Below are 15,571 nucleotides of genomic sequence, written 5' to 3' on the forward strand. Positions count from 1 at the left end.
TCCACCATCTGAACCTCAGGAACTGAGAGGAGAATATGAGACAGACAGACAGATGTCAGTGAAGGTGATCCTCCATCATCTACAGTTATTATAGTTTGATACTTTCATTGTTTTTATTTAGTGTTGGCCTTTTCTTTTGAATTCAGTTTAGTTTCTGTCAGTTTCCAGAGTGGGTTTGCTCCTTTCACTTTTGTTTTGATTGTGTGTAAATGTTTAGTTTTTGTTTAACTTTTATTATGTGAACTCTTAGTTTTAGTCTCTAAATTCTGTTTTGTTACTTATAAATCTATACCTATTTTGGACGGTGGACAAACAGCTGTAACTCTCACCTCTGACACTGAGAGTCACTGATTTCGTAGTAGCAGCATGTGTCCATCCTTGTTGTAGACGGTGCAGGTGTAGACTCCACTGTCAGTGAGGTGGAGGTCTTTCAGGGTCAGACTGAGGTCTTTAGTGTTCAGTGGGTCTTTCTTCATCTCAGTGCGCTGTTTCTGATCTTGGCCCTTTAAGTGACACTGGTCTTTACCAATCTGATACTCATGGACCATCTTGTTTTTGTGTTTCCACTCCACTTTGACATCCTGGGTGAAGCCTTCTTTGATTTTAAAGGGCAGCAGGACAAACTCCTTCCCCTGTGTCACCTCCACCATCTCCAGCTGGTACTCTAAAGAGAAAACAGAGGAGAACATAGTCAGAGAGACAACATCCTTTACATCTAGATGACTCATTATAGAGACGTCAGGTCTGAACTTCCTGGAGCCAGGAGATTTTCTGACTGAGGCCAGACCCACAAAATCAGACACTTCCTTTGATAGATCCAAATCTTGTACTGAAGGACTCAGTATAAGATTTGGGGACCGATGAGCTACTAGAAGATGGATCTTCAAAGTCCTCATCCCCACAATGTTGTGCACCATCAGACTCTTCTCTCTCATTACATGAGCCAGTAAAATTTTGGCTTCTTCATTAGTTGGAAATGCTTCCCTAATTTTGTGATTGTTAGTCTATCTTTGTCATGGCCTTGAGCTGTTTGACCTAGGGTTTTAAGTCTTTTAGCAGTCATGTCATTTGTAAAGTTTTTATTTACATATTCTGTTTGGTTCTTCATTTGTGTGTTTTTAGTGTTTATGTTTTATAATTGAACTTTTCTTAAGTGTTTTTAGTCTACTTCTTAGTTCTGGGTTGTATTAGAGTTTAGTTTTTCTCTCAGTGTTTCTTGTTCCATTTTTTGTGTCTGCATTTCCATGTTTAGTTATCACTTCTCACTTCCTGCTTTATTGGATAGTTATTCATCCCTTGCTCTTTACTGTGAGTTTTACTTCCCTCATCTTATTATCTGTTCTTTTACATCTGTGTCTCATTTTCCCAACTGTCTCTACTCCCTGATTACCCTCTCTGTGTGTATATATAGTGCTGATTTCTCTCAGTCCTGGTCAAAACATCAACTCTACTTCTCAGTGAATTTTCTTCATGTACTTCTGCTGTATTTCTTCTATTTCTTTCAGCCCAGTGTATTTCCAAGTTCCATGTTCCGCTAGTTATGGTTTTCAATTTTCTTGTAGACGTTATATGTTCCCTATTTGACTTTCCTCTAAAACAGCCTAACAAAGATTCAAATCCTCTCTTCATTTAGAGCTCTCTGGTTATTTGTGCCATAACTTCAACATTAAATATAAAACAAGCTCAAACTGAAAGAGCACAAAGAGCTATCAATTTAAAATATATTGGAATTAATAAACATTAGACTATGACACAGTCCTACATATCAAACTGAGAAAACAGTCTGCTCTGATGGTGGACTTGTTCTGTTTTCCTACAGAGCACCACGTCATCTTCTCATATCATCATCTGCCAGTCTGTGTACAGGGAATGAGGAAACCCGTTCATTTACTGAGATCAACAGCAGACTTTCCAGTGTAAGACTTCATAAATATGTGAACATGAGCTGACTCTGGAACAGCTTCTATACAATCATGGACTGTAAAACAGAGGCAGGAGCCACCCTCTCTCCTGCACTGTACGGCTCAACTCACATACAGCAAACCTGCACTGATTCTACATATGTCACATTCCCATGATGCATCACAGGCTGTTTGATTGGATCTTTTTCATTGAGGATTTGTAATGTGGACAAACAGATGTTACTCTCACCTCTGACACTGAGAGTCACTGATTTCTGTAGCAGCATGTGTCCATCCTTGTTGTAGACGGTGCAGGTGTAGACTCCACTGTCAGTGAGGTGGAGGTCTTTCAGGGTCAGACTGAGGTCTCCATTTTTATTTGCTCGTTCTTCACTTCTGTGCGACTTTGTATGTAAGACTGGTTTTGGTCTCTCTGATAAACGTGGACTTTCTTGTCTTCATGTTTCCACTCCGCTGTGACGTCCTGAAGCTTGATATCAGTTGTAAATGGCAGCAGGACAGACTGAACCCTTTAACTGTTTCCACCATCTGAACCTCAGGAACTGAGAGGAGAATGTGAGACACACAGACAGATGTCAGTGATGGTGATCCTCCATCATCTACAGTTATTATAGTTTGATACTTTCATTGTTTTTATTTAGTGTTGGCCTTTTCTTTTGAATTCAGTTTAGTTTCTGTGAGTTTCCAGAGTGGGTTTGCTCCTTTCACTTTTGTTTTGATTGTGTGTAAATGTTTAGTTTTTGTTTAACTTTTATTACGTGAACTCTTAGTTTTAGTCTCTAAATTCTTTTTTGTTACTTATAAATCTATACCTATTGCCAGTCTTGGCAGCCGGGGATCAGTCCGCCAGGGCCTCCGCTCCTGGCCGCCGCCCAGCACACAATGCACCCGACCCCTATGGCGCCTCCTGCGGGTGGTGGGCCTGGGAGGATGGGCCCATGTCTCCTCTTCGGGCTGTGCCCGGCCGGGCCCCATGGACTAAGGCCTGGCCACCAGACGCCGCCTCGGGCACCCTCCCGGGCCTGGCTCCAGGGCGGGCTCCGTAACCCTATCCCGGCAGGGTAAACTGTACCTCGATGTTCTCTTCATAAGGGTCTTCTGAATCGCTCTTTGTCTGGTCCCTCACCCAGGACCAGGTGACGTCGACTGAGAAAATTGTCAGGTGGTGGAAGGAATACTTCGAGGACCTCCTTAATCCCACTGACACATCTTCCGAGGAGGAAGCAGAGTCTGGGGATGAGGGGAATGACCCGCCAATTTCGGGGCGAGGTCACTGAGGCAGTTAAACAACTCCTTGGTGGCAGAGCCCTGGTGTTGATGAGGTCCGCCCGAGTTCCTGAAGGCTCTGGACGTTGTAGGGCTGTCCTGGTTGACACGCCTCTACAATGTTGCGTGGAGATCAGGGGCAGTACCCCTGGACTGGCAGACCGGGGTGGTGGTCCCCATCTTTAAGAAGGGAGACCGGAGGGTGTGTTCCAACTACAGGGGGATCACACTCCTCAGCCTCCCTGGGAAAGTCTGTGCCAGGGTGCTGGAAAGGAGAGTTCGTCCGCTAGTCGAACCTCGGATACAGGAGGAACAATGTGGTTTTCGTCCTGGTCGCGGAACACTGGACCAGCTCTTTATCCTCTCAAGGATACTTGAGGGTGCATGGGAGTTTGCCCAACCAGTCTACATGTGTTTTGTGGACTTGGAGAAGGCATTCGACCGTGTCCCTCAGGGTGTCCTGTGGGAGGTGTTGCGGGAGTATGGGGTGTCTGGCCCATTGCTACGGGCCATTCGATCCCTATACAACCGTTGCAAGAGTTTGGTTTGCATTGCCGGCAATAAGTCGGACTCGTTCCTGGTGGATGATGGGCTCCGCCAGGGCTGCCCTTTGTCACCGGTTCTGTTCATAATTTTGATGGACAGGATTTCTAGGTGCAGCCAAGTGGCGGAGGGCTTTCGCTTCGGTGGCCTCAGAATCTCATCTCTGCTTTTTGCGGATGATGTGGTTCTGTTGGCTTCATCAGGTGAAGGCCTCCAGCTCGCACTGGAACGGTTCACAGCCGAGTGTGAAGCAGCGGGAATGAGGATCAGCACCTCCAAATCTGAGGCCATGGTTCTCAGCCGGTAAAGGGTGGAGTGCCCACTCCGGTCGGGATGAGTTCCTGACCCAAGTGGAGGAGTTCAAGTATCTCGGGGTCTTGTTCGCGAGTGATGGGAGAAGGGAGCCGGAGATCGACAGACGGATTGGTGCTGCGGCTGCAGTGATGCGGACGCTGCACCGTCCATCATGGTGAAGAAAGAGCTGAGTGTAAAAGCGAAGCTCTCAATTTATCGAGTCGATCTACGTCCCTACCCTCACCTATGGCCACGAGCTGTGGGTAGTGACCGAAAGAACGAGATCGCGGATACAAGCGGCAGAAATGAGCTTCCTCCGAAGGGTGGCTGGCTCTCCCTTAGAGATAGGGTGAGAAGTTCGGCCATCCGGGAGGGGCTCAGAGTAGAGCAGCTGCTCCTCCACATCGAAAGGAGCCAGTTGAGGTGGTTCGGGCATCTGACAAGGATGCCTCCTGGGAGCCTCCTGGGTGAGGTGTTCCGGGCATGTCGCACCGGGAGGAGGCCCGGGGCAGACCCAGGACACGCTGGAGATTATATCTCTCGGCCGGCCTGGGAACGCTTTTGGTGTTCCCCAGATAAGCTGGAGGAGGTGGCTGGGGAGAGGGAGGTCTGGGCTTTCTGCTTAGGCTGCTGCCCCATGACCCAGCCTCGGATAAAGCGGATGAAGATGGATGGATGGATGGATAAATCTATACCTATTTTGGACGGTGGACAAACAGCTGTTACACTCACCTCTGACACTGAGAGTCACTGATTTCCGTAGCAGCATGTGTCCATCCTTGTTGTAGACGGTGCAGGTGTAGACTCCACTGTCAGTGAGGTGGAGGTCTTTCAGGGTCAGACTGAGGTCTTTAGTGTTCAGTGGGTCTTCCTTCATCTCAGTGCGCTGTTTCTGATCTTGGCCCTTTAAGTGACACTGGTCTTTACCAATCTGATACTCATGGACCATCTTGTTTTTGTGTTTCCACTCCACTTTGACATCCTGGGTGAAGCCTTCTTTGATTTTGAAGGGCAGCAGGACAAACTCCTTCCCTGTGTCACTTCCACCATCTCCAGCTGGTACTCTAAAGAGAAAACAGAGGAGAACATAGTCAGAGAGACAACATCCTTTACATCAAGATGACTCATTGTAGAGACGTAGGTCTGAACTTCCTGGAGCCAGGAGATTTTCTGACTGAGGCCAGACCCACAAAATCAGACACTTCCTTTGATAGATCCAAATCTTGTACCGGTTAAAGGACTCAGTATAAGATTTGGGGACCGATGAGCTACTAGAAGATGGATCTTCAAAGTCCTCATCCCCACAATGTTGTGCACCATCAGACTCTTCTCTCTCATTACATGAGCCAGTAAAATTTTGGCTTCTTCATTAGTTGGAAATGCTTCCCTAATTTTGTGATTGTTAGTCTATCTTTGTCATGGCCTTGAGCTGTGGTGGATTTTTGTTTGATATGTATAACTATGTAACTATATATACTATATATCTATGCACACTGAACATATATATTTTAACTTTCATGTGGAGTCTTAAGCACAAGACATTTTTGCTTCACCGAGGTTTATTAAGTCGGTACAGTAACAGGGCAGTTAATGTAGGGGAGAGTTCTCCTGAATAATTTACTCTCCGGTAACTAACCTTCCTAATACACACTCAACGTCTTTAACTCAGCACAACCAAAACAGTAACATTGTAATAGAGATCCTGAACACATCATGATAAAATATCATACAAAATAATCACACACACACACACACACACACACTTTGAACCCACACTGAAGTGTTTTTATATATGTATTATATGTTATAAGATTGTGCCACTTGCTGTATAAGATTTAATAATTAGGATCAATGTGTGACCTTTGACCGTGTCATGACCTATTGCGATAAGCCAGAGCAAGGGGTACTCAGAGTCCTGACTGGCCTTTGGCCAGGACCTTGGCCGCTACCTGACCCCAGCAGCTGTGCTGGGCGTGTGGGAAAGTTACCCAGCAGCAGGGGCGGGATACTGGTCCCTATATTAGGGGACCAGAGGACACCCCAGAGCTCTTTTCCTCCTGCTGCTGCTTCCTGTCCGTCTCTGTGTTGCTCTGCTGTTTGTGCTTAAGGCTGTACACCCGGGTTTTGCTTTGCTTGCTTTCTGCTATGTAATTCTCTTGCTAAATGTCTGTATGTATTTTTCCTGCTGTTCATATGATTCAGTGTATTAAACTCTGTTCTAAGAATTCTACTCTTTTACAGAGCATCTTTTGAGTGTCTTGATTTTAATTGGATCTAAAAGGGTTGGATCTCCACATCATTGGTGGGAGAAGGTTGTCAGGATGGCTTCAAAATTGGCGACCACAGAGCTGTTTGACCTAGGGTTTTAAGTCTTTTAGCAATCATGTCATTTGTAAAGTTTTTATTTACATATTCTGTTTGGTTCTTCATTTTTGTGTGTTTTAGTGTTTATGTTTTATAATTGTACTTTTCTTAAGTGTTTTTAGTCTACTTCTTAGTTCTGGGTTGTATTAGAGTTTAGTTTTTCTCTCAGTGTTTCTTGTTCCATTTTTGTGTCTGCATTTCCATGTTTAGTTCTCACTTCTCACTTCCTGCTTTATTGGATAGTTATTCATCCCTTGCTCTTTACTGTGAGTTTTACTTCCCTCATCTTATTATCTGTTCTTTTACATCTGTGTCTCATTTTCCCACCTGTCTCTACACCCCTGATTACCCTTGTCTGTGTGTATATATAGTGCTGATTTCTCTCAGTCCTGGACAAAACATCAACTCTACTTCTCAGTGAATTTTCTTCATGTACTTCTGCTGTATTTCTTCTATTTCTTTCAGCCCAGTGTATTTCCAAGTTCCATGTTCCGCTAGTTATGGTTTTCAATTTTCTTGTAGACGTTATATGTTCCCCTATTTGACTTTCCTCTAAAACAGCCTAACAAAGATTCAAATCCTCTCTTCATTTAGAGCTCTCTGGTTATTTGTGCCATAACTTCAACATTAATTAGAAAACAAGCTCAAACTGAAAGAGCACAAAGAGCTATCAATTTAAAATATATTGGAATTAATAAACATTAGACTGTGACACAGTCCTACATATCAAACTGAGAAAACAGTCTGCTCTGATGGTGGACTTGTTCTGTTTTCCTACAGAGCACCACATCATCTTCTTATATCAACATCTGCCAGTCTGTGTACAGGGAAAGAGGAAACCCCGTTCATTTACTGAGATCAACAGCAGACTTTCCAGTGTAAGACTTCATAAATATGTGAACATGAGCTGACTCTGGAACAGCTTCTATACAATCATGGACTGTAAAACAGAGGCAGGAGCCACCCTCTCTCTCTCCTGCACTGTACGGCTCAACTCACATACAGCAAACCTGCACTGATTCTACATATGTCACATTCCCATGATGCATCACAGGCTGTTTGACTGGATCTTTTCATTGAGGATTTGTAATGTGGACAAACAGATGTTACTCTCACCTTTGACACGGAGAGTCACTGCTTTCTGTAGCAGCATGTGTCCATCCTTGTTGTAGACGGTGCAGGTGTAGACTCCACTGTCAGTGAGGTGGAGGTCTTTCAGGGTCAGACTGAGGTCTCCATTTTTATTTGCTCGTTCTTCACTTCTGTGCGACTTTGTATGTAAGACTGGTTTTGGTCTCTCTGATAAACGTGGACTTTCTTGTCTTCATGTTTCCACTCCGCTGTGACGTCCTGAAGCTTGATATCAGTTGTAAATGGCAGCAGGACAGACTGAACCCCTTTAACTGTTTCCACCATCTGAACCTCAGGAACTGAGAGGAGAATATGAGACAGACAGACAGATGTCAGTGAAGGTGATCCTCCATCATCTACAGTTATTATAGTTTGATACTTTCATTGTTTTTATTTAGTGTTGGCCTTTTCTTTTGAATTCAGTTTAGTTTCTGTCAGTTTCAGAGTGGGTTTGCTCCTTTCACTTTTGTTTTGATTGTGTGTAAATGTTTAGTTTTGTTTAACTTTTATTATGTGAACTCTTAGTTTTAGTCTCTAAATTCTGTTTTGTTACTTATAAATCTATACCTATTTTGGACGGTGGACAAACAGCTGTAACTCTCACCTCTGACACTGAGAGTCACTGATTTCCGTAGCAGCATGTGTCCATCCTTGTTGTAGACGGTGCAGGTGTAGACTCCACTGTCAGTGAGGTGGAGGTCTTTCAGGGTCAGACTGAGGTCTTTAGTGTTCAGTGGGTCTTTCTTCATCTCAGTGCGCTGTTTCTGATCTTGGCCCTTTAAGTGACACTGGTCTTTACCAATCTGATACTCATGGACCATCTTGTTTTTGTGTTTCCACTCCACTTTGACATCCTGGGTGAAGCCTTCTTTGATTTTAAAGGGCAGCAGGACAAACTCCTTCCCCTGTGTCACCTCCACCATCTCCAGCTGGTACTCTAAAGAGAAAACAGAGGAGAACATAGTCAGAGAGACAACATCCTTTACATCTAGATGACTCATTATAGAGACGTCAGGTCTGAACTTCCTGGAGCCAGGAGATTTTCTGACTGAGGCCAGACCCACATAATCAGACACTTCCTTTGATAGATCCAAATCTTGTACTGAAGGACTCAGTATAAGATTTGGGGACCGATGAGCTACTAGAAGATGGATCTTCAAAGTCCTCATCCCCACAATGTTGTGCACCATCAGACTCTTCTCTCTCATTACATGAGCCAGTAAAAATTTTGGCTTCTTCATTAGTTGGAAATGCTTCCCTAATTTTGTGATTGTTAGTCTATCTTTGTCATGGCCTTGAGCTGTTTGACCTAGGGTTTTTAAGTCTTTTAGCAGTCATGTCATTTGTAAAGTTTTTATTTACATATTCTGTTTGGTTCTTCATTTGTGTGTTTTTAGTGTTTATGTTTTATAATTGAACTTTTCTTAAGTGTTTTTAGTCTACTTCTTAGTTCTGGGTTGTATTAGAGTTTAGTTTTTCTCTCAGTGTTTCTTGTTCCATTTTTTGTGTGTCTGCATTTCCATGTTTAGTTCTCACTTCTCACTTCCTGCTTTATTGGATAGTTATTCATCCCTTGCTCTTTACTGTGAGTTTTACTTCCCTCATCTTATTATCTGTTCTTTTACATCTGTGTCTCATTTTCCCAACTGTCTCTACTCCCCTGATTACCCTTCTCTGTGTGTATATATAGTGCTGATTTCTCTCAGTCCTGGTCAAAACATCAACTCTACTTCTCAGTGAATTTTCTTCATGTACTTCTGCTGTATTTCTTCTATTTCTTTCAGCCCAGTGTATTTCCAAGTTCCATGTTCCGCTAGTTATGGTTTTCAATTTTCTTGTAGACGTTATATGTTCCCCTATTTGACTTTCCTCTAAAACAGCCTAACAAAGATTCAAATCCTCTCTTCATTTAGAGCTCTCTGGTTATTTGTGCCATAACTTCAACATTAAATATAAAACAAGCTCAAACTGAAAGAGCACAAAGAGCTATCAATTTAAAATATATTGGAATTAATAAACATTAGACTATGACACAGTCCTACATATCAAACTGAGAAAACAGTCTGCTTTGATGGTGGACTTGTTCTGTTTTCCTACAGAGCACCACGTCATCTTCTCATATCATCATCTGCCAGTCTGTGTACAGGGAATGAGGAAACCCGTTCATTTACTGAGATCAACAGCAGACTTTCCAGTGTAAGACTTCATAAATATGTGAACATGAGCTGACTCTGGAACAGCTTCTATACAATCATGGACTGTAAAACAGAGGCAGGAGCCACCCTCTCTCTCCTGCACTGTACGGCTCAACTCACATACAGCAAACCTGCACTGATTCTACATATGTCACATTCCCATGATGCATCACGGGCTGTTTGATTGGATCTTTTTCATTGAGGATTTGTAATGTGGACAAACAGATGTTACTCTCACCTCTGACACTGAGAGTCACTGATTTCTGTAGCAGCATGTGTCCATCCTTGTTGTAGACGGTGCAGGTGTAGACTCCACTGTCAGTGAGGTGGAGGTCTTTCAGGGTCAGACTGAGGTCTCCATTTTTATTTGCTCGTTCTTCACTTCTGTGCGACTTTGTATGTAAGACTGGTTTTGGTCTCTCTGATAAACGTGGACTTTCTTGTCTTCATGTTTCCACTCCGCTGTGACGTCCTGAAGCTTGATATCAGTTGTAAATGGCAGCAGGACAGACTGAACCCTTTAACTGTTTCCACCATCTGAACCTCAGGAACTGAGAGGAGAATGTGAGACACACAGACAGATGTCAGTGATGGTGATCCTCCATCATCTACAGTTATTATAGTTTGATACTTTCATTGTTTTTATTTAGTGTTGGCCTTTTCTTTTGAATTCAGTTTAGTTTCTGTGAGTTTCCAGAGTGGGTTTGCTCCTTTCACTTTTGTTTTGATTGTGTGTAAATGTTTAGTTTTTGTTTAACTTTTATTATGTGAACTCTTAGTTTTAGTCTCTAAATTCTTTTTTTGTTACTTATAAATCTATACCTATTGCCAGTCTTGGCAGCCGGGATCAGTCCGCCAGGGCCTCCGCTCCTGGCCGCCGCCCAGCACACAATGCACCCGACCCCTATGGCGCCTCCTGCGGGTGGTGGGCCTGCATGGGAGGATGGGCCCATGTCTCCTCTTCGGGCTGTGCCCGGCCGGGCCCCATGGACTAAGGCCTGGCCACCAGACGCCGCCCTCGGGCACCCTCCCCGGGCCTGGCTCCAGGGCGGGGCTCCGGTAACCCTATCCCGGGCAGGGTAAACTGTACCCTCGATGTTCTCTTCATAAGGGTCTTCTGAATCGCTCTTTGTCTGGTCCCTCACCCAGGACCAGGTGACGTCGACTGAGAAAATTGTCAGGTGGTGGAAGGAATACTTGAGGACCTCCTTAATCCCACTGACACATCTTCCGAGGAGGAAGCAGAGTCTGGGGATGAGGGGAATGACCCGCCAATTTCGGGGCGAGGTCACTGAGGCAGTTAAACAACTCCTTGGTGGCAGAGCCCCTGGTGTTGATGAGGTCCGCCCGAGTTCCTGAAGGCTCTGGACGTTGTAGGGCTGTCCTGGTTGACACGCCTCTACAATGTTGCGTGTGGAGATCAGGGGCAGTACCCTGGACTGGCAGACCGGGTGGTGGTCCCCATCATTTAAGAAGGGAGACCGGAGGGTGTGTTCCAACCACAGGGGATCACACTCCTCAGCCTCCCTGGGAAAGTCTGTGCCAGGGTGCTGGAAAGGAGAGTTCGTCCGCTAGTCGAACCTCGGATACAGGAGGAACAATGTGGTTTTCGGCCCTGGTCGCGGAACACTGGACCAGCTCTTTATCCTCTCAAGGATACTTGAGGGTGCATGGGAGTTTGCCCAACCAGTCTACATGTGTTTTGTGGACTTGGAGAAGGCATTCGACCGTGTCCCTCAGGGTGTCCTGTGGGAGGTGTTGCGGGAGTATGGGGTGTCTGGCCCATTGCTACGGGCCATTCGATCCCTATACAACCGTTGCAAGAGTTTGGTTTGCATTGCCGGCAATAAGTCGGACTCGTTCCTGGTGGATGATGGGCTCCGCCAGGGCTGCCCTTGTCACCGGTTCTGTTCATAATTTTGATGGACAGGATTTCTAGGTGCAGCCAAGTGGCGGAGGGCTTTCGCCGGTGGCCTCAGAATCTCATCTCTGCTTTTTGCGGATGATGTGGTTCTGTTGGCTTCATCAGGTGAAGGCCTCCAGCTCGCACTGGAACGGTTCACAGCCGAGTGTGAAGCAGCGGGAATGAGGATCAGCACCTCCAAATCTGAGGCCATGGTTCTCAGCCGGTAAAGGGTGGAGTGCCCACTCCGGGTCGGGATGAGTTCCTGACCCAAGTGGAGGAGTTCAAGTATCTCGGGGTCTTGTTCGCGAGTGATGGGAGAAGGAGCCGGAGATCGACAGACGGATTGGTGCTGCGGCTGCAGTGATGCGGACGCTGCACCGGTCCATCATGGTGAAGAAAGAGCTGAGTGTAAAAGCGAAGCTCTCAATTTACCGAAGTCGATCTACGTCCCTACCTCACCTATGGCCACGAGCTGTGGGTAGTGACCGAAAGAACGAGATCGCGGATACAAGCGGCAGAAATGAGCTTCCTCCGAAGGGTGGCTGGCCTCCCTTAGAGATAGGGTGAGAAGTTCGGCCATCCGGGAGGGGCTCAGAGTAGAGCAGCTGCTCCTCCACATCGAAAGGAGCCAGTTGAGGTGGTTCGGGCATCTGACAAGGATGCCTCCTGGGAGCCTCCTGGGTGAGGTGTTCGGGCATGTCGCACCGGGAGGAGGCCCGGGCAGACCCAGGACACGCTGGAGAGATTATATCTCTCGGCCGGCCTGGGAACTTTTGGTGTTCCCCAGATAAGCTGGAGGAGGTGGCTGGGGAGAGGGAGGTCTGGGCTTCTCTGCTTAGGCTGCTGCCCCATGACCCAGCCTCGGATAAAGCGGATGAAGATGGATGGATGGATGGATAAATCTATACCTATTTTGGACGGTGGACAAACAGCTGTTACACTCACCTCTGACACTGAGAGTCACTGATTTCGTAGCAGCATGTGTCCATCCTTGTTGTAGATGGTGCAGGTGTAGACTCCACTGTCAGTGAGGTGGAGGTCTTTCAGGGTCAGACTGAGGTCTTTAGTGTTCAGTGGGTCTTCCTTCATCTCAGTGCGCTGTTTCTGATCTTGGCCCTTTAAGTGACACTGGTCTTTACCAATCTGATACTCATGGACCATCTTGTTTTTGTGTTTCCACCCACTTTGACATCCTGGGTGAAGCCTTCTTTGATTTTGAAGGGCAGCAGGACAAACTCCTTCCCTGTGTCACTTCCACCATCTCCAGCTGGTACTCTAAAGAGAAAACAGAGGAGAACATAGTCAGAGAGACAACATCCTTTACATCAAGATGACTCATTGTAGAGACGTCAGGTCTGAACTTCCTGGAGCCAGGAGATTTTCTGACTGAGGCCAGACCCACAAAATCAGACACTTCCTTTGATAGATCCAAATCTTGTACCGGTTAAAGGACTCAGTATAAGATTTGGGGACCGATGAGCTACTAGAAGATGGATCTTCAAAGTCCTCATCCCCACAATGTTGTGCACCATCAGACTCTTCTCTCTCATTACATGAGCCAGTAAAATTTTGGCTTCTTCATTAGTTGGAAATGCTTCCCTAATTTTGTGATTGTTAGTCTATCTTTGTCATGGCCTTGAGCTGTGGTGGATTTTTGTTTGATATGTATAACTATGTAACTATATATACTATATATCTATGCACACTGAACATATATATTTTAACTTTCATGTGGAGTCTTAAGCACAAGACATTTTTGCTTCACCGAGGTTTATTAAGTCGGTACAGTAACAGGGCAGTTAATGTGGGGGAGAGTTCTCCTGAATAATTTACTCTCCGGTAACTAACCTCCCTAATACACACTCAACGTCTTTAACTCAGCACAACCAAAACAGTAACATTGTAATAGAGATCCTGAACACATCATGATAAAATATCATACAAAATAATCACACACACACAGACACACACACACTTTGAACCCACACTGAAGTGTTTTTATATATGTATTATATGTTATAAGATTGTGCCACTTGCTGTATAAGATTTAATAATTAGGATCAATGTGTGACCTTTGACCGTGTCATGACCTATTGCGATAAGCCAGAGCAAGGGGTACTCAGAGTCCTGACTGGCCTTTGGCCAGGACCTTGGTCGCTACCTGACCCCAGCAGCTGTGCTGGGCGTGTGGGAAAGTTACCCAGCAGCAGGGGGCGGGGATACTGGTCCCTATATTAGGGGACCAGAGGACACCCCAGAGCTCTTTTCCTCCTGCTGCTGCTTCCTGTCCGTCTCTGTGTTGCTCTGCTGTTTGTGCTTAAGGCTGTACACCCCGGGTTTTGCTTTGCTTGCTTTCTGCTATGTAATTCTCTTGCTAAATGTCTGTATGTATTTTTCCTGCTGTTCATATGATTCAGTGTATTAAACTCTGTTCTAAGAATTCTACTCTTTACAGAGCATCTTTTTGAGTGTCTTGATTTTAATTGGATCTAAAAGGGTTGGATCTCCACATCATTGGTGGGAGAAGGTTGTCAGGATGGCTTCAAAAATTGGCGACCACAGAGCTGTTTGACCTAGGGTTTTAAGTCTTTTAGCAATCATGTCATTTGTAAAGTTTTTATTTAAATATTCTGTTTGGTTCTTCATTTGTGTGTTTTTAGTGTTTATGTTTTATAATTGTACTTTTCTTAAGTGTTTTTAGTCTACTTCTTAGTTCTGGGTTGTATTAGAGTTTAGTTTTTCTCTCAGTGTTTCTTGTTCCATTTTTTGTGTGTCTGCATTTCCATGTTTAGTTATCACTTCTCACTTCCTGCTTTATTGGATAGTTATTCATCCCTTGCTCTTTACTGTGAGTTTTACTTCCCTCATCTTATTATCTGTTCTTTTACATCTGTGTCTCATTTTCCCACCTGTCTCTACTCCCCTGATTACCCTTGTCTGTGTGTATATATAGTGCTGATTTCTCTCAGTCCTGGACAAAACATCAACTCTACTTCTCAGTGAATTTTCTTCATGTACTTCTGCTGTATTTCTTCTATTTCTTTCAGCCCAGTGTATTTCCAAGTTCCATGTTCCGCTAGTTATGGTTTTCAATTTTCTTGTAGACGTTATATGTTCCCCTATTTGACTTTCCTCTAAAACAGCCTAACAAAGATTCAAATCCTCTCTTCATTTAGAGCTCTCTGGTTATTTGTGCCATAACTTCAACATTAAATATAAAACAAGCTCAAACTGAAAGAGCACAAAGAGCTATCAATTTAAAATATATTGGAATTAATAAACATTAGACTATGACACAGTCCTACATATCAAACTGAGAAAACAGTCTGCTTTGATGGTGGACTTGTTCTGTTTTCCTACAGAGGACCACATCATCTTCTTATATCAACATCTGCCAGTCTGTGTACAGGGAATGAGGAAACCCCGTTCATTTACTGAGATCAACAGCAGACTTTCCAGTGTAAGACTTCATAAATATGTGAACATGAGCTGACTCTGGAACAGCTTCTATACAATCATGGACTGTAAAACAGAGGCAGGAGCCACCCTCTCTTTCCTGCACTGTACGGCTCAACTCACATACAGCAAACCTGCACTGATTCTACATATGTCACATTCCCATGATGCATCACAGGCTGTTTGATTGGATCTTTTTCATTGAGGATTTGTAATGTGGACAAACAGATGTTACTCTCACCTCTGACACTGAGAGTCACTGATTTCTGTAGCAGCATGTGTCCATCCTTGTTGTAGACGGTGCAGGTGTAGACTCCACTGTCAGTGAGGTGGAGGTCTTTCAGGGTCAGACTGAGGTCTCCATTTTTTATTTGCTCGTTCTTCACTTCTGTGCGACTTTGTATGTAAGACTGGTTTTGGTCTCTCTGATAAACGTGGACTTTCTTGTCTTCATGTTTCCACTCCGCTGTGACGTCCTGAAGCTTGATATCAGT

At 44.7% G+C, this 15,571-nt stretch overlaps 1 protein-coding gene across 1 annotated transcript; it reads right to left on the reverse strand.

The window, feature by feature from the left end:
• Nucleotides 1–344: 344 nt before the first annotated feature.
• On the reverse strand, nucleotides 345–2,409 carry LOC120434907 (V-set domain-containing T-cell activation inhibitor 1-like). The gene is made up of 2 exons (XM_039603581.1): nucleotides 2,152–2,409; nucleotides 345–664 (listed from the first exon to the last, which is right to left on the reverse strand). Exons 1-2 carry the CDS (start codon nucleotides 2,186–2,188, stop codon nucleotides 345–347), a joined length of 357 nt encoding a protein of 118 aa, XP_039459515.1. The 5' UTR covers nucleotides 2,189–2,409.
• Between the last annotated feature and the right edge of the window lie 13,162 nt (nucleotides 2,410–15,571).

Source organism: Oreochromis aureus, linkage group 3 (genome assembly GCF_013358895.1).
Source record: "Oreochromis aureus strain Israel breed Guangdong linkage group 3, ZZ_aureus, whole genome shotgun sequence".
In the NCBI taxonomy this organism is placed as follows: domain Eukaryota; kingdom Metazoa; phylum Chordata; class Actinopteri; order Cichliformes; family Cichlidae; genus Oreochromis; species Oreochromis aureus.

What these genes read in the sequence shown, in the direction of transcription:
- LOC120434907 (XM_039603581.1), bottom strand. Translation starts at nt 2,188, where the DNA reads ATGCTGCTACAGAAATCAGTGACTCTCAGTGTCAGAG. An exon ending in AGTGACTCTCAGTGTCAGAG is followed by an intron (nt 665 to 2,151) that starts GTGAGAGTAACA and finishes TTTTCTCTTTAG; the next exon opens with AGTACCAGCTGGAGATGGTG.